The sequence below is a fragment of the Mandrillus leucophaeus genome, unplaced genomic scaffold, assembly GCF_000951045.1.
Source record: "Mandrillus leucophaeus isolate KB7577 unplaced genomic scaffold, Mleu.le_1.0 Scaffold79, whole genome shotgun sequence".
Classification (NCBI taxonomy): Eukaryota; Metazoa; Chordata; class Mammalia; order Primates; family Cercopithecidae; genus Mandrillus; species Mandrillus leucophaeus.
Window position 1 is genome coordinate 3227684 of NW_012108585.1, and position 22517 is coordinate 3250200.

Below are 22517 nucleotides of genomic sequence, written 5' to 3' on the forward strand. Positions count from 1 at the left end.
AGATGGAGTCTTGATCTGTCACCCAGGCTGGAATGCAGTGGCACAATCTCAGCTCACTACAACCTCCACCCCCCGGGTTCAAGTGATTCTCCTGCCTCAGCCTCCCGAGTAACTGGGATTACAGGCATGTGGCACCACGCCTGGCTAATTTTTGTATTTGTAGTAGAGACAGGGTTTCACCATGTTGGCCAGGCTGGTCTCAAACTCCTGACCTCAAGTGATCCGCCCGCCTCGACCTTCCAAAGTGCTGAGATTATGGGCGTGAGCCACCATTCCCAGTCCACTACATGTATTTTTAAAATGAGGGAATTGTGCTAAAATGTTAAGAAAACTGCAACATAATCAGGCAGGAGGTTTTTTTAGCTCCATTATAATCTTACGAGACCACTGTGGTATATGTGGTCTGTCATTGACCAAAAGGTTATTATGTGGCACATGACTTCCTGTTATGTGTCCTGCCTGCTCTGAGGCAGGACCTCATTCCTTGAGGAGACTCATTCCTTCATTCCTGGCTCCAGGGCCTGGGCCTACAACAGTAAACATGTGAGACAAGGATCCTACTCTCATGGAGATACCATACTAATAATGATACAATCTACTGAACCCCTTCTCTACGCTAGGCCCTATGCCATTTGACCCTCTAACCACCTGCTGTGGGAACTTTTTTTTTTTGAGCTAGGGTCTCACCATGTTGCCCAGCCTGGAGTGCGGTGGCACAGTGATGGCTCACTGTAGCCTCGACCTCCTGGGCTCAGACAGTCCTCCCACTTCAGCCTCCCATGTAGCTGGGATTATAGGTGTGTGCCACCACACCTGGCTAATTTTTTGATATTTTTGTGGAGACAGAGTCTCATATCGTGCCCCAGGTTGGTCTTGAACTGGCCTCAGGTGATCCTACAACTTCGGCCTCCCAAAGTGTTGGGATTACAGGCGTGAACCACCACACTTGGCTATGCAAGGTACTTGACCTGTCCATCTCAGATAGCCCATCTGTAAAATGGGGTTAATGAGGTCGGGCATGGTGGCTTGCACCTATAATCCCAGAACTTTGGGAGGCAGAGTTGGGCCTGAGGTCGGGAGTTCAAGACTAGCCTGGCCAACATGGAGAAACCCCGTCTCTACTAAAAAATACAAAACTTAGCCAGGCGTGGTGACGGGAGCCTATAATCCCAGCTACTCGGGAGGCTGAGGCAAGGAGAATGGTTTGAACCCAGGAGGTGGAGGTTGCGGTGAGCTGAGATCACACCACTGCACTCCGGCCTGGGCGAAAGAGGAAGACTCTGCCTCAAAAAAAAAAAAAAAAAATGGGGTTAATGATAGTTTCTACCCAGAAGGTCCTGGGGGATTAGATAATACAGAGAAGCGTTTGGAACGCCACCTGGCACTGTCACACCACTGCGAGTCTCTCTGGAGTGCTCTTTCTCCCCTTCGCCAGGGTCAGCACCTATCAGCAATCAGCAGTCTTCAGGGAAGGGTAGCAGGAGGCAGGGAGAAGCCTGGGCCCCCACAAAGGGGACTGGTTTCTCAAAGTCACCAACCTTTGGCGTTGTTTTTTGTTTTTTTTGAAACAAAGTCTCGCTCTTGTCTCCCAGGCTGCAGTGCAGTGGTGCGTCAGCTCACTGCAACCCCCACCTCCCGGGTTCAAGCGATTCCCCTGCCTCACCCTCCAGAGTAGCTGGGATTACAGGCACCCGCCACCACGTCCAGCTAATTTTTGTATTTTTAGTAGAGATGAGGTTTCACCATGTTGGCCAGGCTGGTCTCGAACTCCTGACCCCAGGCGATCTGCCTGCCTTAGCCTCCGAGAGTGCTGGGATTACAGGCGTGAGCCACCGTGCCTCGTCTGTTTTTTTTTTTTTTTTTTTTTTTTCAGATTAAAAATCTTCACAACCTCCTGCTCCAACTCCCCAGTGCTTTGGTCATGCCCTTGGGATTGGAATTTGAGACATTCCATTTTCACTGCCTTCCCCCTATCTTGTTACTCTTGCATGCTTAGTGCCTGGGCTGGACACAGTTAGGAAGCATCCATGAGTTCCCAGGGTGGCCGGGAGCAGGAGCTGCGGGGTTCACAGCGGCTCCTCTCATGTTCCTGACTCTGCTCCGACTTCTCAGCCTTGCCTGGAGGGCCTCAGCCACTGCTTTTGGCCGTCTGCTGGCTTTCCACCCTTCCAGCGTGAACCCTGACTTCCCCATGAAGGCTTCCTGTGGCAGGGACACTCCAGCTCGCGGCAACCCTTCTCTCCTGAATTTCTGTAATAACATCTAACTGTTATTTTATTTTTTTATTTTGAGATAGAGTTTCACTCTTGTTGCCCAGGCTGGAGTGCAATGGTGCCATCTCGGCTCACCGGAACCTCCGCCTCCCAGGTTCAAGTGATTCTCCTGCCTCAGCTTCCCGAGCAGCTGGGATTGTAGGTACCCGTCACCACACCCGGCTAATTTTGTATTTTCAGTAGAGACGGGGTTTCTCCGTGTTGGTCAGGCTGGTCTGGAACTCCTGACCTCAGGTGATCCGGCTGCCTCGGCCTCCCAAAGTGCTGGGATTACAGGCGTGAGCCACCCGTGCCCTGCCATAACATCTAACTTTTGTTCAGTTCTTCCACCTATTCACTAGCTCAATTTATACTCCCACAGTGAGGTCGGTACCTGAGGATCCCCACTTCATTGGTGAGGGAGCTGAGACTGGAGAAGCTGGGCACCTCGCCATGGTCATGGGGTTGGAACTGCACTCCAGGCCTTCAGGCTACAACTTTCACTCCAGTTCTTTACATTAATAACTGACTTCCTTTAACACCCTCTGTCTCACACTCTGAGCCCTTCGCATGTGTAGCCTTGTTTTGATAGCTATCTTTGCAAAGCTCCTTGAGGGCAGGCACTGAATTGCACTTCTCCGTATCCCCAGTGCCTAGCAGGTGTCTCCTGCATAGCTGTCCCCCCAGATTTTAGTGAAATTCTGTGCCTCCACTCGCTGTTCTTACCTTGTCTCCACCTTGTCCTTTCAGCTACACTCAGAAAAGAGTTTGGTTTTCAGATGACCAGAGGTGGGAAGGGCAGAGTCCCGGTTAGAAACAGGAACCCTAGAGAGGGAGGGGTCACCTGGGCAGGGCAGGGCAGGCTGGGTGGGCTCCCTGAGTAGGCGCCGTCTTACTTCTTGAAGCTCGCTGGCGGCTGAATGTTGCCCTGGGCATCAAGTGGAGGTGCTCTTGCCTCACTCCTCAACTTGAGCTTCTCCACCTCCTTCAACTCCTTCACTGTCCTGAAAATCACCTGCTTCTTCCTTTTCATGTCCACAAACGTGGGATAACAGTGGATGAAAGTCAGGAAGCTGTTTTGCCCCATCCAGGAGGGAGGGGGGATGGGGTGCTCCGTCGGGGGGCGTCTGTGGGCATTGGAGTCTGTCAGCCAGCGCCAGACATTGCTATCGTAGGGCCTGTCAGGCCGAGTGGGGAAGGTGGCAGGCAGGCGGCACACATCGAGCCACGTGTGGAAGCCCCAGGTGTGCTGCACGCCACCTTTCCAAGGATGGATGAGCCGCTGACGCACCTTGGACTTCATATCTGTGCAGGGCGGCAGCTTCAGGGCCAGCTGGTGGTAGGCTTGCCGGGTGAAGCCAGGGAACTCCCAGGACTCGCTGGGGAGGAAGAACTCACGCTGAGCCCACGTTTGGGAGGGCGGGAGGGACTCGCTGGCCTGGACCATCTAGGGAGAGACAAAAGGGAGCCTGGGGAAGGTTGTGCAGACGGGGGTGCAGAAAGGTGGACGAGGCACTCTGCTCTCCTTCCCAGGCCCAGCCTCCGCCAGCCCAGGATTCTCATCAGGACACAGAAGTCCTGGCAGGGCCACATCTCTATCCCTCTCCCGCCTGGCAGCAGTTATGGCTGCTCTGTATCATTGTCACAGTCACTCATCTTTTGGTTTCTTGCCATTAACCATATTTTGGCTTTGACTTCCCACCCCCTGTGCTCAGCTTTCGCTCTTTACCTTCACCTCCCTCCTCCCTTCTGGTGTCCCCACATTCCCACCCAGGAACGTGCTCCTTAGAGGGTACATCAGGTCTCAGGAAATCACGAAGGGAAATGCCCCCTACCATGCCAAGGGGGGCAGCCCACCTTCACTTGCTCCTGGTCTTGGCGAAATACCAGGAAAGTCCTTCTCCAGAAAATAGGGCCACGTGTCTTCCCATCCCAGACTCCTCTCAACACTCATTTCTCTGTCATTGACGCTTTCCTCCCACTCCTCATTAAAATGCTAGTACAGAAAGTGTCTAGAATGGCCAGCTCCTTCTTCCCCTTTCTGCACCCTGCCCCCCATGAAATAAACAGCAGCAAATACATATTGACGCTGTGCTAAATACTTACATGCATCTTATTTAACCCCTGCAACTCTATGAGCAAGTATTGCTATCGTCCCCATCTCAAAGATGCGGAATGCAAGATACAGTAAGGGTTGGTAACTCACGCAGGGTGCTGGTGCCTGAGTGACAGCTGGGACTTAAGCCCTCTGTCTGTGCTCTTGCTTGGCATACCATGCTGGGTGAAATGAAATGGCCTTACTTAGCACAGTGCCTGACCGCAACAAAAATGTGTCTCTTTTAAAATGCTTCTCCCTCCTATCCATCCCCAGGGACTTTTATTTTTTTTAGACAGAGTTTCACTCTTGTTGCCCAGGCTGGAGTGCAAGGGTGCAGTCCCGGCTCACTGCAACCTCTGCCTCCCGGGTTCAAGTGATTCTCCTGCCTCAGCCTCCTGAGTAGCTGGGATTACAGGCGTGCGCCACCACGCCTGGCTAATTTTGTATTTTTAGTAGAGACAGGATTTCATCATGTTGGCCAAGCTGGTCTCAAACTCCTAACCTCAGGCAATCCGTTCCCCTCGACCTTCCAAAGTGCTGGGATTACAGGCATGAGCCACTGTGCCTGGCCCCAGGGACTTAGTTCTGATTGCAAAAACCCACCTGTTTCTTGAGCTTGGGCCCCTAAGTCATTTCTACAAGATCCCCCCAGTGGGTGGGACTGGGAGATGTGGCACTAGTAAGGCATCTCCTCTGTGTTCTGAGCTCTGGGTTCCCAGTGTCATAGGATGAAAAGGGGAAGACAGCAGAAAATGTATGGGCCAGGCGGTCAGCTGCCCAGAAGAAAGCCTGGCCCACTATAGGGGATAGCCTGTAGCCCAGTGGGGTACAAAAATGTAGGCAGCAGAGATGGGCCACTCCCTACCTGCAGGAAAGGTTCTTCCATATGAGGTGGGTGACTGGGCCCTCTGAGTGATCTTTGCCGGCTACTGGCCATTCTTCTGGGCCTCAGAGCCAGGAGGAGCGGCTTTGTGGGGAAACCCTTTCTGGCACCATTGTTTACTCCTGGGGTTGCTATGGTGATGCTGACTGAGTGGTGATGCAGAGAGGAGGCCCTCACCTGTCCCTGGAGGCTCTTGTGTCCCTTGGGCCCCTGGCTGCTTTTCAGGTTAGACAGGCAGGGGATAGCACTCTCTTTAATTCTGACTGCAAAAGATGGTAACAGGAGCTGCTGCCGGGCAGGAGAAAAGCAGGGCAGGCTGGCTCCCAGGCCTCAGGGTGGGGATGGCAGTGGGAATGGAGCACCTGTAACTGGGGCCATCCTGCCCTGATGTTCAGGGAGCCCTACCCCTCATGAGCTTTTCTCCTTAAGGAACCCTCAAAAGGCCTAAGTAAACCAGCAGGTCCAAAGGTCCCAAGGAACAAGGTTGGAGACGACAGGGAAAAGAGGTGAGCTGTGCAGGACTGGCACTGGGAAAAGCGGCAATTGGTGTTGTAGAGTATGTGCCTGTGCAAGGTGCTCCAACTGCTTCTTTGGGTCAACTTCAGGCCTTGCCTCTTCCCTATCACCATTGTCTCCATCAACACCCTCTTTCTTTTCCAACCTCTCCTGGTGCCTTAGGAATCAGACACCAATAAACCACAGAGCCCAGCATGTCCACCCTCACTTTTATTGAGTAGATAGTTACAGTAGTGTTCTCAAGCCGGCTCACACCCTAGGCTGGGGCCTAGGGTGGCTCTTTGCAAAGCTGAGGGGCAAGCTAAGGAAGCCAGGCAGGTCAGGGGCTCTTTCGGCTTTCTCAAGCCTCCACCTGAGTGCTCGTCAATGCTAGTCTCCCTTGTATGACTGGGGACATTATCAGAGAAACATCTAATAGCGCACATCTGGGCACCCACACTCTGCTTCAGCTGCATCCTCCCACCCCAAATTCAACTCTTGACCCAATACAAAAGACTTTTTAAACCAGGATTTCTTCTTGCAGGAAAGTTCACGTGGAAACACGGGGAGGTGGCAGGGAGGGGCAAAAAGGACTCTGGCAAGCAGATCCACTTGTCTGGGTCCCTGCAGTAAAGAACCAAGATCCAGGTACCTCGGCCTGGAAGAAACCGTGCACTGCAGGTCTTCCCTTCTCTCGAAACTAAAAGCAAGGAACAGAAGTCAATTGAAACCCCAGTCATCCTACCCACCTTCTGGCAGTCTCTGGATAATGATCTAAGGAAATAAGCTTACATTTATAATTAGAGGATAATTTGGAGGATTGACACTATTTACAAGGGCCACTCTGCAAAGATCAGGGAAGGAGAGAGACTGCTGGGCACAGAATGGAAACAGGCTGGGGAGTTCCTAATATCTTTTCACCATTGCCTTTGTTGTTCCCACCCTTCAGCTCCTGGGAGGGACAGCAGAGGAATCAGATACTCTTGGGGAACACAGGGTCCCAGCAGTGGCTAGGGTGTGACTGCTACCTTTGCATAATCAGGCAGCAGGGAGCTAAGAGGAACAGAACAGCCCCTGCCTGCTGTCCTCACTCAGAGGCTTGGGGTGCACTGAGCCTCGGACTGCTCAGCCACAGGAGTGCCCAGGATGGTGGACAGCTTGGGCACAAGAGCAAGGGCAGGGCTCTACTGTAGCTCAGGAATAAACTGGGACCAGTTGATGTTGTCAGGGCCCAGTGGGTCCTCCTCCAGGCCAGGAAAGCTGATGTCCAGCAGGATCTTGCTGAGGCTATCATTCATTGTGTCCAGAACCAGGCCTTCTGTCAGAGAACGATTGGCTGCGAGGCCAGAAACCTGTGGCTCCGGGGAGCCTGGCTTGGGGACTTCTATATCTGAGGGAGAAGAGTTGCCAAAGGGGACGGAGGTGAGGTCTAAGGGTTCTGAACTGAGGAGCCTTTGCGGTGATTCAAAGGGGGGAACGCTTTTCAGTGGAGTGGTGCTGAGATCCATCAGCTCCAGGGGGTCAGGCAAGGGGCCAGAGGCGCCCTGGGGGGTTTGTACTGGGCTGAAATCCAGCCCCCCTACTTTGGCTGGGGGCGTGAGCCTCCAGGATTCAGGCGTTCTGGGGAGGACAGATTTGCTCGGGGTGGAGGAGATGGGCAGCGTTTCCTTAATGGGTGTCTTAAAAGGTCCTCCCTCTTCCTGGGGGTAGCTGAGCTGGGGGGCAGGCTCAGAGGAGTCTGCCGGGAACGGGAGTTCTGCGGCCCAGCGGGAAGTACTGGGCCCCTCTGAGAAGAGCAGCTCCGGCTCAGCCACGCCTGTCTCTTATACACATCTGCAGCAGAGATGGGCCACTCCCTACCTGCAGGAAAGGTTCTTCCATATGAGGTGGGTGACTGGGCCCTCTGAGTGATCTTTGCCGGCTACTGGCCATTCTTCTGGGCCTCAGAGCCAGGAGGAGCGGCTTTGTGGGGAAACCCTTTCTGGCACCATTGTTTACTCCTGGGGTTGCTATGGTGATGCTGACTGAGTGGTGATGCAGAGAGGAGGCCCTCACCTGTCCCTGGAGGCTCTTGTGTCCCTTGGGCCCCTGGCTGCTTTTCAGGTTAGACAGGCAGGGGATAGCACTCTCTTTAATTCTGACTGCAAAAGATGGTAACAGGAGCTGCTGCCGGGCAGGAGAAAAGCAGGGCAGGCTGGCTCCCAGGCCTCAGGGTGGGGATGGCAGTGGGAATGGAGCACCTGTAACTGGGGCCATCCTGCCCTGATGTTCAGGGAGCCCTACCCCTCATGAGCTTTTCTCCTTAAGGAACCCTCAAAAGGCCTAAGTAAACCAGCAGGTCCAAAGGTCCCAAGGAACAAGGTTGGAGACGACAGGGAAAAGAGGTGAGCTGTGCAGGACTGGCACTGGGAAAAGCGGCAATTGGTGTTGTAGAGTATGTGCCTGTGCAAGGTGCTCCAACTGCTTCTTTGGGTCAACTTCAGGCCTTGCCTCTTCCCTATCACCATTGTCTCCATCAACACCCTCTTTCTTTTCCAACCTCTCCTGGTGCCTTAGGAATCAGACACCAATAAACCACAGAGCCCAGCATGTCCACCCTCACTTTTATTGAGTAGATAGTTACAGTAGTGTTCTCAAGCCGGCTCACACCCTAGGCTGGGGCCTAGGGTGGCTCTTTGCAAAGCTGAGGGGCAAGCTAAGGAAGCCAGGCAGGTCAGGGGCTCTTTCGGCTTTCTCAAGCCTCCACCTGAGTGCTCGTCAATGCTAGTCTCCCTTGTATGACTGGGGACATTATCAGAGAAACATCTAATAGCGCACATCTGGGCACCCACACTCTGCTTCAGCTGCATCCTCCCACCCCAAATTCAACTCTTGACCCAATACAAAAGACTTTTTAAACCAGGATTTCTTCTTGCAGGAAAGTTCACGTGGAAACACGGGGAGGTGGCAGGGAGGGGCAAAAAGGACTCTGGCAAGCAGATCCACTTGTCTGGGTCCCTGCAGTAAAGAACCAAGATCCAGGTACCTCGGCCTGGAAGAAACCGTGCACTGCAGGTCTTCCCTTCTCTCGAAACTAAAAGCAAGGAACAGAAGTCAATTGAAACCCCAGTCATCCTACCCACCTTCTGGCAGTCTCTGGATAATGATCTAAGGAAATAAGCTTACATTTATAATTAGAGGATAATTTGGAGGATTGACACTATTTACAAGGGCCACTCTGCAAAGATCAGGGAAGGAGAGAGACTGCTGGGCACAGAATGGAAACAGGCTGGGGAGTTCCTAATATCTTTTCACCATTGCCTTTGTTGTTCCCACCCTTCAGCTCCTGGGAGGGACAGCAGAGGAATCAGATACTCTTGGGGAACACAGGGTCCCAGCAGTGGCTAGGGTGTGACTGCTACCTTTGCATAATCAGGCAGCAGGGAGCTAAGAGGAACAGAACAGCCCCTGCCTGCTGTCCTCACTCAGAGGCTTGGGGTGCACTGAGCCTCGGACTGCTCAGCCACAGGAGTGCCCAGGATGGTGGACAGCTTGGGCACAAGAGCAAGGGCAGGGCTCTACTGTAGCTCAGGAATAAACTGGGACCAGTTGATGTTGTCAGGGCCCAGTGGGTCCTCCTCCAGGCCAGGAAAGCTGATGTCCAGCAGGATCTTGCTGAGGCTATCATTCATTGTGTCCAGAACCAGGCCTTCTGTCAGAGAACGATTGGCTGCGAGGCCAGAAACCTGTGGCTCCGGGGAGCCTGGCTTGGGGACTTCTATATCTGAGGGAGAAGAGTTGCCAAAGGGGACGGAGGTGAGGTCTAAGGGTTCTGAACTGAGGAGCCTTTGCGGTGATTCAAAGGGGGGAACGCTTTTCAGTGGAGTGGTGCTGAGATCCATCAGCTCCAGGGGGTCAGGCAAGGGGCCAGAGGCGCCCTGGGGGGTTTGTACTGGGCTGAAATCCAGCCCCCCTACTTTGGCTGGGGGCGTGAGCCTCCAGGATTCAGGCGTTCTGGGGAGGACAGATTTGCTCGGGGTGGAGGAGATGGGCAGCGTTTCCTTAATGGGTGTCTTAAAAGGTCCTCCCTCTTCCTGGGGGTAGCTGAGCTGGGGGGCAGGCTCAGAGGAGTCTGCCGGGAACGGGAGTTCTGCGGCCCAGCGGGAAGTACTGGGCCCCTCTGAGAAGAGCAGCTCCGGCTCAGCCACGCAGGGAGGCAGTAGATGCTGTTTCCTCCGAGACCGGCTCCTCTCCCTCCTCTCCCTGTGTTGGATCACAAGCATTTCCGAGACACACCGGGTTGGCGACCTAAGCCCACCGTAGGACTTCTTGGGTCTTGGGGTGGGAGATTGGGGTGAATCCTCCCAGGAGTGAGATGATTCCTCTTTGAAGGACGGGGCCGGGGAGGGCCACTCTTCCAAGGGGGGGCTCTCCACTTTGATGGGTCTCGCTAAGTGCGGCGTTTCCTCCCCAGGCTGGATTTGTTCCTCCTTGATAGACTGAACTGGAAGCAAAGGACACAGCCCTTCTCCACACAGCAGTTTCTCCTCTTTCCCTGGCCCGGCAGAAGGAAGAGGAGCTGTCCCCTCCTCAGCTAGCAGCACCTGAAAGGGAAACAGAGACAAGGTGAAAGGGAACTCTGGCTTCAGCCAACGGTCACCGGACAGGACGCACAAAAGAATCACATATTGGTACTGATCCTCTTTGTGTCGTTTTAAAGTCTTACAATCTATTAAATATGAGAATACAATATATGTTGAAGCTGGCAGTTCAATTCTGGGGGTAAAAGATGAGAGCATGTAGTATGTAGTGGCATAATGATAACAGCATTCATCCGAGAGGAAATAAAATTGCATGCCTGTCTTACACTGCTTACAAAGATTTCACGCATGCAGATTAGAACCTTAGGCTGCTCTGACGGTAGTGGGTAGTGACATTATTGTCACTAAAGTTGGTACACAACCCCCAACTGCTAAATTTGACTGGCTTTAAAAAAAATGAAAACCTTAAAATCATACAAATCCTGAAAGAGAATCTAGGAGACTACATATACAATCTGAGGGTGCGGGTGACCTTCTTAACCAAGACTGGAAACCCAGAAGCCGTAAAAGAGAAGACAGACATTTGACTACATACAAATGCAAAATGTTACTGTGGCAAGAGATACCGTAAACAAAATTAAGACACAACAAACAAACAATGCCTGTAATCCCAGCACTTTGGGACACTGAGGCCAGTTTGAGACCAGCCTGAGCAACATAGTGAGATCCCATCTCTACAAAAAAATATTTTAATTAGCTGGGCGTGGTGGCATGCACCTGTAGTTCCAGCTACAGGTGGGAGGCTGAGGTGGGAGGATCACTTGAGCCTGGGAGGTCGAGGATGCAGTGAGCCTTCATTACACCACTGGACTCCAGACTAGGCAACGTAGCAAGACCCTGTCTCCGAAGAAAAGAAAAGAAAAAAAAGAAAAGAAAGGAGATAATAGAAGTAGAAAAATATCTTCAGCATAAAAGACAGAAGATTATTTTAACAACAAAGAGCTCTCACAGGGGGCTGGGCACGGTGGCTCACACCTGTAATCCAGCACTTTGGGAGGCTGAGGTAGGTAGATCATCTGAGGTCAGGAGTTTGAGACCAGCCTGACCAATATGGTGAAACCCTGTCTCTACTAAAAATACAAAATTAGCCGAGCATGGTGGCGGGCACCTGTAATCCCAGCTACTCAGGAGGCTGAGGCACGAGAATTACTTGAACCTGGGAGGCGGAGGTTGCCAAGATCACACCACTGCACTTCAGCCTGGGCGATAGAGCAAGACTCCATTTCAAAAAAAAAGGGAAAAAAGAAAAACAAAGAGCTCTCACAAATTGATAACAGAACCTTTAGAAAAATGGGCAATGCCAAGTCACCAAATGTAATGACAGGGTGCTCAGACTTACTGATAAACAAAGAAAGACAAAATTAAACAAGAGGGTGATGGGTGTACCAAAACCTCACAGATCGCCACTAAAGAACTTACTCATGTAACCAAACACCACCTGTTCCCCAAAAACCTATGGAAATAAAAGATTTAAAAATAAATAAATAAAACATTAAAAAAAATTAAACAAGAAGATATAAGCTATACACATTAGATTGGCAAATAGTAGACTACTAATACCAATTGCTGGCAAAGATACAGATCTTATCATATATTGTTGGTTTAAACATGACTTATCATAGCTTTTTTGGAAAGCAATCTAGCAATATTTAGTAGAATTTAAAATACCTTCTCACCCAGCAATCTCACATCTGGGACTCTATCCTAGAGAAATGAAAGCACTAGTAACAGAGATCCTTGCAAACATATGTATTGCAATGTCATTCATTGGGCAAAAATTGAGAAACAGCATATGTCCATAGAAGTGGAATGGCTGAAAAATTTGTGGTGTAGCCACATCATGGAATATTACATGGACACTAAAAAATAATGAATTAGAACTATGCCAAGCGACTTGGAAGAACTTCCATGAGGTATTTTTGAGTTCAGACATGTAGAGGCCGGGCGCGGTGGCTCACACCTGTAATCCCAACACTTTGGGAGGCCAAGGCTGGCAGATCATGAGGTCAGGAGTTCGAGACCAGCCTGACCAACATGGTGAAACCCCATCTCTACTAAAAATACAAAAATTAGCTGGGCGTGGTGGCGGGCACCTGTAATCTCAGCTACTCAGGAGGCTGAGGCAGGAGAATCGCTTGAACCTGGGAGGGGGAGGTTGTGGTGAGCCAAGATCATGCCACTGTACTCCAGCCTGGGCGACAGAGTGAGACTCCGTCTCAGAAAAAAAAAAAAAAGACATGTAGAGAAGTATGTACAACACGATTACATTATCAATGTTCTATGTGTTGTATGTGTACATATAAAATGGCTACCGCTATACATGTATAAGTAGGAGCATCGATAAAATATGCAAGAAAGCATCATAAATTATCAACCAGTTATCCTGGGAGTCGGGGTGATGTGGGTGATGGTAGGGTGGAGAGGGGAGCCAAAAAGGAAAGGGGAGGAAAAAACCACTGCATTAAAACCAAAACAGTGTACATGCTACGACCACATTAATGCATTTATGCTAAATTATGTATTTTTTAATATAATTTTGTGTGTAATATATTTTATTTATAATTAAAGACTTTTTTTTTAGAGACGGTCTCATTTTGTTGCCTAAGCTAGAACGCAATGGCACGATTATAGCTCATTGCAGCCTCCAGCTCTGGAGTTCAAGTAATCCTTCTGCCTCAGCCTCCCAAGTGGCTGGGACAACAGGTATCCATGAAAATGCCTGGCCAATAAAAAAAATTTTTTTTTTTTTTTGTTAGAGACAGGGTCTTACTTTGCTGCCCAGGCTGGTCTTGAACTCCTGGCCTCAAGTGATCCTCCTCCTTGGCCTCCCAAAATGCTAGGATTATAGGTGTGAGCTACTGTGCATGGCTTAAAATATTGTGTATATTAAAAAAAAAAGCAAACCCAAGTTGCTCTAAACTCCAGAGTCTATGCTATTTTCATCTCTCTGAAGGGGATGGGGGAAGCCTTTCACTTTGGTTACATGTCAGCCCTTACTTACAGAACCCTTTAACAGCGTTAAGTGCAGATCTGATGGCTGATCCCAGTTTGCTCTGAATTTACCCTTCTCACCTTCCCCTCAAGCGAGACCAGTGATACTCAAGCAGGGGTGATTCCCTCCCTGCCAGGGGACATTTGGCAATGTCTGGAAGCATTTTAATTGTCGCACCTGTGGTGGGTGCTACTGGCATCTAGTGGGGAAAACAAGGGATGCTGCTAAACACCGTTCAATGCACAGGACAGTCCCTTCCATGTCCAACAAAGAATTCTCCAGCTGTGAATGTTAATAGGACTTACGTGAGAAACCCTGAGCTAGTCTGACCCAGTCACCCTACTACTGCCAGGTACAAACTGCATTTCCTGCCTCCATGGCACTGCCCATTAGCATGCTCTCTCCACACCTGTTTGCTTACCCAAATCTACTTTTTCTTTTTTCTTTTTTGAGACAGGGCCTCACTGTTGCTCAGGCTGGAGTGCAGTGGTACAAACAGGGCTCACTGCAGCCTCAACCTCCTGGGCTCAAGTGATCCTTCTGCCTCAGCCTCCTGAGTAGCTGGTACCACAGGCATGTACTACCACCCTGGCTAAATTTTTTTTTTTTTGGTATTTTTAGCAGAGACTGGGGTCTTGCTATGTTGCCCTGGCTGGTCTTGAACTCTTGGTCGTAAGCAATACCCCTGCCTCGGCCTCCCAAAGTGTCGGGATTACAAGTGAGACCCACAGCGTCTAACCTCAAATCCACTTCTTTCTTTCTTTCTTTTTTTTTTTGAGACGGAGTTTCGCTCTGTCACCCAGGCTGGAGTGCAGTGGTGTGATCTCGGCTCACTGCAACCTCCCCCTCCTGGGCTCAAGTGATTCTCCAGCCTCAGCCTTCCGAGTAGCTGGGATTACAGGCATGTGCCACCACGCCCAGCTAATTTTTGCATTTTTTAGTAGAGATGGGGTTTCGCCACGTTGGCCACACTGGTCTCGAACTCCCGACCTCATGATCCACCCGCCTTGGCCTCCCAAAGTGCTGGGATTACAGGCGTGAGTGACCGCACCTGACCAAATCCACCTCTTTCTAAGGCCTGCCTCCCTTGTGTATCTTCCTTAATCATTCTAGCCTATCTATCACAATCACCCTTGTCTGAATTCTTACAAACTCATCAGGTATTTATGGGCCTTCTGACACCACTGACATTGTAATCTAAATACCTTTTTAGCTCTTCTAATGCTATTACACTTCCCTATGTTTTTATGCCTTGTCTACTTTATAAGCTCTCAAGGAACACTTCTCAGAGTGCTTTGCCAAGCTGAAGGTTCAACATTCTTAATTGGCCAGAATCTCTCTTCAGAGGAAAACAGGACACCCACCTTGGGGGCAATGCGGACTCGCTTGCTATGGCGGGCAAGCTCTGAGCTCATGAGGGAAGCCGCCAGGGGTAATGGCACCTTCACCGAGGGCTGCAACACCAGTGACTGGTTCACCGGGAATTGAATAGGCACCAGGTATGAGCTGACCCGTGGTAACAGTGGCTTCATCTTCCGCCCTAGGAGGAAACACGAGAGATCAGGGGCAGGGGGACTGGAGTACACCCCTTCTGAGCCCCAGGAGCTTTGCTCTCCTTCTCTGGGCTCAGATCCCTTTGAGGTGGGAACAGAATCCTGAAGTCTGGTTCCCTAAAGCTATGCCCCCAGCACAAGGACCAGGCCCGAGGCCCCCTCTCCCATACTAACGTGCGCCCAGCGGGAGTTCGGTTTTGATGGTCATGTTCCGGCGGAGCTCTGGATTCGGTCGTTTCTGCTGCTGCTTGTGGCAGGTGGGGAGAGAAAGAAACCTGTGTTAATAAGGTAAAGAGGGGATGGCAAAACCCCACCAGCTGCTCTGGTGGCGTGTGCTTGAGTTAACCGACAGCCCAGAGAGAGGAGGCCAACCTGAGGGGATGGACGCAGGCGAGCGGTCTCCAAAACCATGATTAGTGGGCCGGTGGGTGGCCTACAGACACGTGATGGCAGAGTGGCACTACCGCCTCACCCACGTGTCCTCAACACCCCTGGGGGATGCCAGAGCAGGTAGCTGTATGCGTGACAAAGAAAAGCTAGGCACAAAAGTGAGCGAGCGCACTGCCGCCCGTGAGGCTGGCGCCATGCGCTTGTGGCCGTTGCAGCATGCTCCCCTGCCGCGCCCCGCTCTGCTCAGCGTACCCCTGTGATGCCCATGGGAGGGGAGGGAAGTGGGTGTGTGCCCGAGCCTCAGGGTGTTCTGTGTCTAGAGCTGGCAGTCACATGGCCATAGGCACCCTTCCCCACATCACAGCTTGTCTCTGTCCATAAAGCCATGCTGAGCAGTGAAAGGAAAACAAGGCCAAGCCCCGAGCCAGAGGGAAAGAACCTTACTGATTCCAAGTGCTCGGGCAATTGTGGAGACCCTGGGTCCAGTGGCTGGTGGCGGCCAGGCATTGTGGGAGAGAAAGGAGATGAAGTTACCACCAACGTGGTCAATTGGACCAGATCGGGAAAAACACCTATTTCTTACTGATGACAAAAGACACCCCAGACAACCGTCCCTCCCAGGAGAATGGCTGCAGCCTTGTAGGCACTCTGAAATGCCAAAATAGCTTCTGTCTGAAGAGACGTTCTAGTAGCTCAGCTTCTGGTCTGCAGCCTAAGGAAGGGCTTTTTTTTTTTTTTTTTTGACGGAGTTTCACTCTTACTGCCCAGGCTGGAGTGCAGTGGTACGATTTCGGCTCTCCACCACGTCTGCCTCCTGGGTTGAAGGGATTCTCCTGCCTCAGCCTCCCAGGTAGCTGGGATTACAGGCATGCGCCACCACACCCGGCTAATTTTGTATGTTTAGTAGAGACGGGGTTTCTCCATGTTGGTCAGGTCGAACTCCCGACCTCAGGTGATCCACCTGCCTCGGCCTCCCAAAGTGCTGGGATCACAGGCGTGAGCCACCACACCCGGCAGGAAGGGCTTTTTTTAGAGCAAGCATTCCCAGAATTTCTTGGAAGAATCATCTGAGATGCTTGCTAAAAATACAAATTCCTGGGCCGATCCCAGAAGCACTAAATCAAGAGCCCCAAGAGAGGGGTCTGGGAAGCTGTGTTTTAACAATGTCCCAGGCAATTCCCATTCACAGGGAAGTTAGGAAAACACTGCCCTGGGAAGCCCTCTCTGTGGGGTCAGAACAGCCTCTCCTTGCTCTGGTCTAGCAAAAAAAGGTGTCATTTGGTATTTGTCAACTGTACTTAATTCAGTGGGTTTTGTGCAAGTCACTAATTGGGTGGCTGGCTTCTAACTCTCCCCCAATCAAATGAAAGCATCACTAGCAGAACTTGGTTCCTTTTGAGATGGCTATGACGACCTCCAACTTAGGCCCTATTTAGAGAAAAGCAGGGCATTCACCTTAAACACCTGGTCCAATGTCAAGTAGCGGTTGGCACTGGGGTGAATGGTCCAGAAGGAGACCTTGCCATTGGCAGACGTCTCCCGGACAAACATGTCATGCAGGGAAAGGTTGTGGCGGATGGAGTTCTGGAAGAAGAGCAAGACAACTGGTTATCAGTTACTTTAGGTTCAGAAACATCACCCTTCAAACACATGGGGAAACCAGCCTCAGGCCCCTCCCACTGTGCTTAGCACAGGCTTCCTCTGGTGTCTTTGTAGCCCTGTCTCTCGGCAACTCTCCTCACACTCCACACCGCAGAGCTGTCACCCTCAGCCATAAACCCGTCTATTCTACGGGAACAAAGACTGATGTCAACCTTAGATTGTGATAAAGAAAAGACCTGGATAGCTGTCAGGGGCTAGAAAAGCAGAGTAAGGCTGTGAGGCAGTGATCAATAGCAAGACAGGTGGGTCAGAGATATTAAGAAACTAGGGAATTAGGCCTGGCGTGGTGGCTCATGCCTATAATCCCAGCACTGTGGGAGGCCGAGGCAAGTGGATCACTTGAGGCCAGGAGTTTAAGACCAGCCTAGCAAACATGGCAAAACCCTGTCTCTGTCAAAAATATAAAAATTAGCCAGGCATGGTGGCGCATGCCTGTAGTCCCAACTAGTCGGGAGGCTGAGGCAGGAGAATCACTTGAACCTGGGAGGCAGAGAATGAAGCAAGCCAAGATCGTGTCACTGCACTCCAGCCTGGTTGACAGAGTGAGGCCCTGCCTCAAACAAACAAACAAGCAAACAGGAAACTAGGAAATTAAGGCTGGGTGTGGTGGCTCACACCTGTAATCACAGTGCACTGAGAGGCTAAGGCAGGAGGAGTGCTTGAGACTAGGAGTTCAGACCAGCCTGGGCAACATAATAACCAGCCTGGGCAACTGCCTTTACAACAACAACAGAAAAAATCAGTGGACTGTGGTAGTGCACCTGTTATCCCAACTACTTGGGAGGTTGAGGAGGGAAGAGCTTGAGCCCAAGGGGCTAAGGCTGTATTCCAGCCCAGGCAACAGAGTGAGACCCTGTCTCAAAAAACCAACCAAACAAAAAAAAACTAGGAAAGTAAGCTGATGGAAGGGAGTAAAGTTAAGAGTTCTACCATGAGGGGCCAGGTGCAGTGGCTCATGCCTATAATCCCAGCACTTTGGGAGGCCGAGACGGGTGGATCATTTGATGTTAGGAGTTCGAGACCAGCCTGACCAACATGGTGAAACCCGTCTCTACTAAAAATACAAAAAAATTAGCCAGGTGTGGTGGTGCATGCCTGTAGTCCCAGCTACTTGGGAGGCTGAGGCAGGGGAATCGCTTGAACCTTGTAGGTGAAGGTTGCAGTGACCTGAGATCTGCCATTGCACTCCAGCCTGGGTGACAGAGCGAGACTCTGTCTCAAAAAAAAAAAAAAAAAAAAAAAAGAAAGAGTTCTACCATGAGGAAAACAAAGCACACTTGGCTTGGAACTGAGCACCCGTGAGAAGACCTCATTTGTGGCTCTGACACTGATCAACTGCATGAGCTACACTGACTCCCAGGCATCTTGGTCTTTCCATGAATGAAGTGAAAGGAAAACCCCTGCCCACTAGAAATGGTATGTGACGCTATAGGAGATGACATCTTGGGTCATAAGGTTCACAGCATTCTTTTTTTTTAATCAAGACATTTTCATAAAACTACTTAGCCACTCTAGCTGCTGGCATCTAGGACTGCTGTTCAGTGTAGCAGAAAAGTGGGCTTGAGTGCTACATTGAAGACTCTTCATGAACTTTAGGTAGTAACAGATGAAGTAAAGAGCTCTTGTTAATGATTTTGCCTGGATTCAATAAGATTGAGTCACAACCCAAAAGATACGTTTATCATTCTAGTATCCTTTGCACTTAACTGCTGTCCCAGATACAAGTTGCAGCACAGCACTGGAGACAGTCTGTCAGGCTGGACTGACCTTGATTTTGGTTGCATTGGGACATACTACCTTCCAGCCTGGCTTGGCAATGTGCTTAAAATAGGGAAAGTGGTCCTCTATCCAAGTATAGATGTCTTTCAAGGTCATGCGCTTCCTCTCAGTGCTGTTGATGGCGAATTGTATCATGGCCATGTAAGAGTAGGGTGGCCGCTCAGACACAGAGTTCTGCCAGGACGTTGATGGTCTCGAAGGTTCCTCAACCTGAGGATTATGACAAAGGGAATGACACAAAAGAGTTCATGAGAACTACCCCAACCCAAGCCCTTAAAGAATATCTAGAGAAACCTTTATCCCATAGGATGGTACTAGAAACAAACTCATCTGAGACCGCTATCTCATAGAATACAATTTTAGAGTTGGGAAGGATCTTGGAGATGATCTAGCCTAGACCCTAGCCAATAAGAAACTGGTTTTGTCATCATTCATTTTGTTGAATTTGGAGAAAATCCAGTCCCTTCCAGTTGCAATTTCTCAGGAAAGTTTGAGTATGTACTTTGATTCTCAAAGCACTGATGTTACACTAAAACCACGCCCATTTTTCAGACTTGTGGGTCAAGAAACCTAGGTCTTAGTCCCATTTCTATTCCTGATGTGTTGTGAATAAACCCATCTCATTTCAATGTTTGTATGAGAGAAATATTCCCAGGAGTATGAGTCAGACAATGCCTGCAAAGCACACAGTTAGGTAAGTTTTAGGCAAAGATCTGATCATTCACATTTTTTTTTTTCTTTTTTTGAGACAGGGTCTCACTGTGTCACCCAGGATAGAGTGTAGCGGCTAGATCACAGCTTACTGCAGCCTTGACCTCCCCAGGCTCAGGTGATCCTCCGGTCTCAGCCTCCAAGTAGCTGGGACTACATGCATAAACCACCATGCCTGGCTATTTTTTTTTTTAAATGGAGTTTCACTCTTGTTGCCCAGGCTGGAGTGCAATGGTGCAATCTTGGCTCACTGCAACCTCTGCCTCCTGGGTTCAAGCGATTCTTCTGTCTCAGCCTCCCAAGTAGCTGGGATTACAGGTGCCTGCCACCACGCCCGGCTACTTTTTTTGTATTTTTAGTGGAGATGGGGTTTCACAATATTGGCTAAGCTAGTCTCGAACTCCTGACCTCAGGTGATCCACCTGCCTCGGCCTCCCAGAGTGATGGGATTACAGGCGTGAGCCATTGTGTCCGGCTATTTTTTTTTTTTTTTTTTTTTTTTAGTAGAGACCAGGGTTTTGCTATGTTGCCCAGGCTGCCCTAGAACTCTTGAGCTCAAGTAATCTGTCCACCTTGGCCTCCCAAAGTGCTGGGATTACAATTGTGAGTCACCATGCTTACATTTTTAAAAACTGAGATATTACTTCCTAAAGTACACAAATTTTATGTTTATAGCACAATTAATATTTACTTATGTACACCTGCATGTACATTTTCACTTTTTTTTTTTTTGAGACGGAGTTTCGCTCTTGCTGCCCAGGTTGGAGTGCAATGGCGCGATCTTGGCTCACCACAAGCTCGGCCTCCTGGGTTCAAGTGATTCTCCTGCCTCAGTCTCCTGAGTAGCTGCGATTACAGGCATGTACCACCACGCCCAACTAATTTTGTATTGTTAGTAGAGGCAGGGTTTCTCCATGTTGGTCAGGCTGGTCTCGAATTCCTGACTTCAGTTGATCCATCCACCTCGGCCTCCCAAAGCCCTGCGATTACAAGCATGAGTTACCGCGCCTGGCCAAATTTTCACTTTTAAAGATTGTTGAGCTGGAGGCCATAATCCTAAGTGATTTAATGCAGGAACAGAAAATCAAATACTGCATGTTCTCACTTATAAGTAGGAACTAGGCCAGGTATGGTGGCTCACGCCCGTAATCCCAACACTTTGGGAGGCCAAGGCAGGAGGATGACGAGCTCAAGAGATTGATACTATCCCGGCCAACATGGTGAAACCTTGTCTCTACTAAAAATAAAAAAATTAGCCGGGCGTGGTGGCGGGTGCCTGTAGTCCCAGCTACTTGGGAGGCTGAGGCAGGAGAATCACTTGAACCTGGGACGCAGAGGTTTCAGTGAGCAGAGATTGTGCCACTGCACTCCAGCCTGGCGACAGAGCGAGAATCCGTCTCAAAAAAAAAGAGGCTGGGCATGGTGGCTCACACCTGTAATCCCAGCACTTTGGGAGGCCAAGGCGAGTGGATCATGATGTCAGGAGTCCAAGACCAGCCTGGCCAACATAGTGAAACCGCGTCTCTACTAAAAATACAAAAATTAGCCAGGCGTGGTGGCAGGCACCTGTAATCCCAGCTACTCAGGAGGTTGAGGCAGGAGAATCGCTTGACCTGGGAGGTGGAGGTAGCAATGAGCTGAGATCGCACTACCACACTCCAGCCTGGGACACAGAGCAAGACTCTGCCTCAAAAAAAAAAAAAAAAAAAAAAAAGGAAGAGCTAAATATTGAGCACACATGGATACGAGGAAGGGAACAGTAGACAACAGGGCCTACTTGAGGGTGGAGTGTGGGAAGATGGGGAGATAGAAAAACTACCTAGCAGGTACTATGCTCACTACCTGGGGGACAAAATCATTTGTACGCTAAAGCCCAGCAACACACAATATACCCATGTAACACACCTGCACATGTGCCCCCTGAACCTAAAATAAAAGTTGAGAAGAAAATAAAGGTTGTTGAATGAATGATTAACACATATATACAATAGAATCTAGATGTATTATATTGGTAACTGTGGAAAAAAAACAACCCAGACTACACGATTGGGTTCAATTTTGATTGCTAGGGAAGTATTTAAAATTCATATCTAGGCCAGGCTGGTGGTTCATGCCTGTAATCCCAGCACTTTGGGAGGCTGAGGCAGGAGGATCCCTAGAGCCCAGGAATTTGAAATCAGCCTGGGCAACAGGGCAAAACCCCATCTCTACAAAAAATACAAACATTAGCTGGGCATGGTGGTGTGCACCTGAGTCCCAGCTACTCGGAAGACTGAGGTGGGAGGATCAGCTGAGCCTGGGAGGTCGAGGTGGGAGGATCAGCTGAGCCTGGGAGGTCGAGGTGGGAGGATCAGCTGGGCCTAGGAGGTCGAGGCTGCAGACAGCCATGATTGCACCATTGTGCTCCAGCCTGGGCAACAGAGCAAGACGCTGTCTTAAAAAAAATGTATATATAAACTGACTTTATCTGCTATTAATATTATATCTTCTAATAAAATTATCTTATCATATTATATTCAATTTATACTGTTCATACTGTTGGGAGACATCTTTAAAGTTCAAGTGGATTCCCAAAGTGAAGACCTCTTAATCATTTCCTGAATACCTACTAAGGACAGAATACTAAACCCAGTGCTGGTTGGAATACAGAGTGACCAAGGGAATCTGCCCTCAAGGAAATTTCACAGATCGGGGAGAAAAGATCCCAGGCAGAAAAGAAAAGTAGCTCAAAAGTTACACAGAAGAGCATGAAGTGGAGAGCTAACACCAGAACTCGGCAATTCTGGTCCATCAGGCCACTTGATCCGTTTCCCTACCTAGGAATTCCCTGCACTGGATCTGAATCTTTAGTGAGGGACAGAACAATTCACCTTAACCTGTCTCTGCTCCAGGTGACAATTCTCCTTCTCCTCCATCTCTTGCTTGATGCTGCAGGAGCCCAGTCCATCAGAACTCATCTTTCGGAGCCACTGGATGTTGGATAGGCCCTTGTTGATAGTGCAGCCTGCTGCCTCACCATCTGCTAGAGGGAAAATCATCCAACACCCCACTTAGCTGCCTCATCAGATGCCCAGTATGTCCATCAGAATTGGTGGCTAGCAGGCTGGGCGCAGTGGCTCACA

The 22517-nt window shown here is 50.0% G+C and overlaps 3 protein-coding genes across 7 annotated transcripts in view; all 3 read right to left on the reverse strand.

The window, feature by feature from the left end:
• Positions 1-3144: 3144 nt before the first annotated feature.
• Positions 3145-5368, reverse strand: LOC105529912 (uncharacterized protein ENSP00000372125). The gene is made up of 2 exons (XM_011967184.1): positions 5216-5368; positions 3145-3699 (listed from the first exon to the last, which is right to left on the reverse strand). Exons 1-2 carry the CDS (start codon positions 5285-5287, stop codon positions 3145-3147), a joined length of 627 nt encoding a protein of 208 aa, XP_011822574.1. The 5' UTR covers positions 5288-5368.
• Positions 5369-5941: 573 nt separating this feature from the next.
• Positions 5942-8577, reverse strand: LOC105529913 (forkhead box protein M1-like). The gene is made up of 2 exons (XM_011967185.1): positions 8475-8577; positions 5942-7544 (listed from the first exon to the last, which is right to left on the reverse strand). Exons 1-2 carry the CDS (start codon positions 8575-8577, stop codon positions 6913-6915), a joined length of 735 nt encoding a protein of 244 aa, XP_011822575.1. The 3' UTR covers positions 5942-6912.
• Positions 8315-22517, reverse strand: part of LOC105529895 (forkhead box protein M1) — a 17584-nt gene continuing 3381 nt past the window's right edge. Inside the window, exons 2-8 of one of the 5 annotated variants that reach the window (XM_011967162.1) lie at positions 22266-22417; positions 18703-18894; positions 16699-16827; positions 15688-15732; positions 15028-15097; positions 14665-14840; positions 8315-10311 (exon numbers count right to left, since the gene is read on the reverse strand). In XM_011967162.1, the coding sequence (XP_011822552.1) occupies positions 9286-10311; positions 14665-14840; positions 15028-15097; positions 15688-15732; positions 16699-16827; positions 18703-18894; positions 22266-22417 (1790 nt within the window). In that variant the 3' untranslated portion in view covers positions 8315-9285. Of the gene's footprint in view, positions 10312-14664; positions 14841-15027; positions 15101-15687; positions 15733-16698; positions 16828-18702; positions 18895-22265; positions 22418-22517 lie in introns of all 5 variants that reach the window. The other 4 variants (XM_011967161.1, XM_011967165.1, XM_011967164.1 and 1 more) reach the window with 4 other exon arrangements.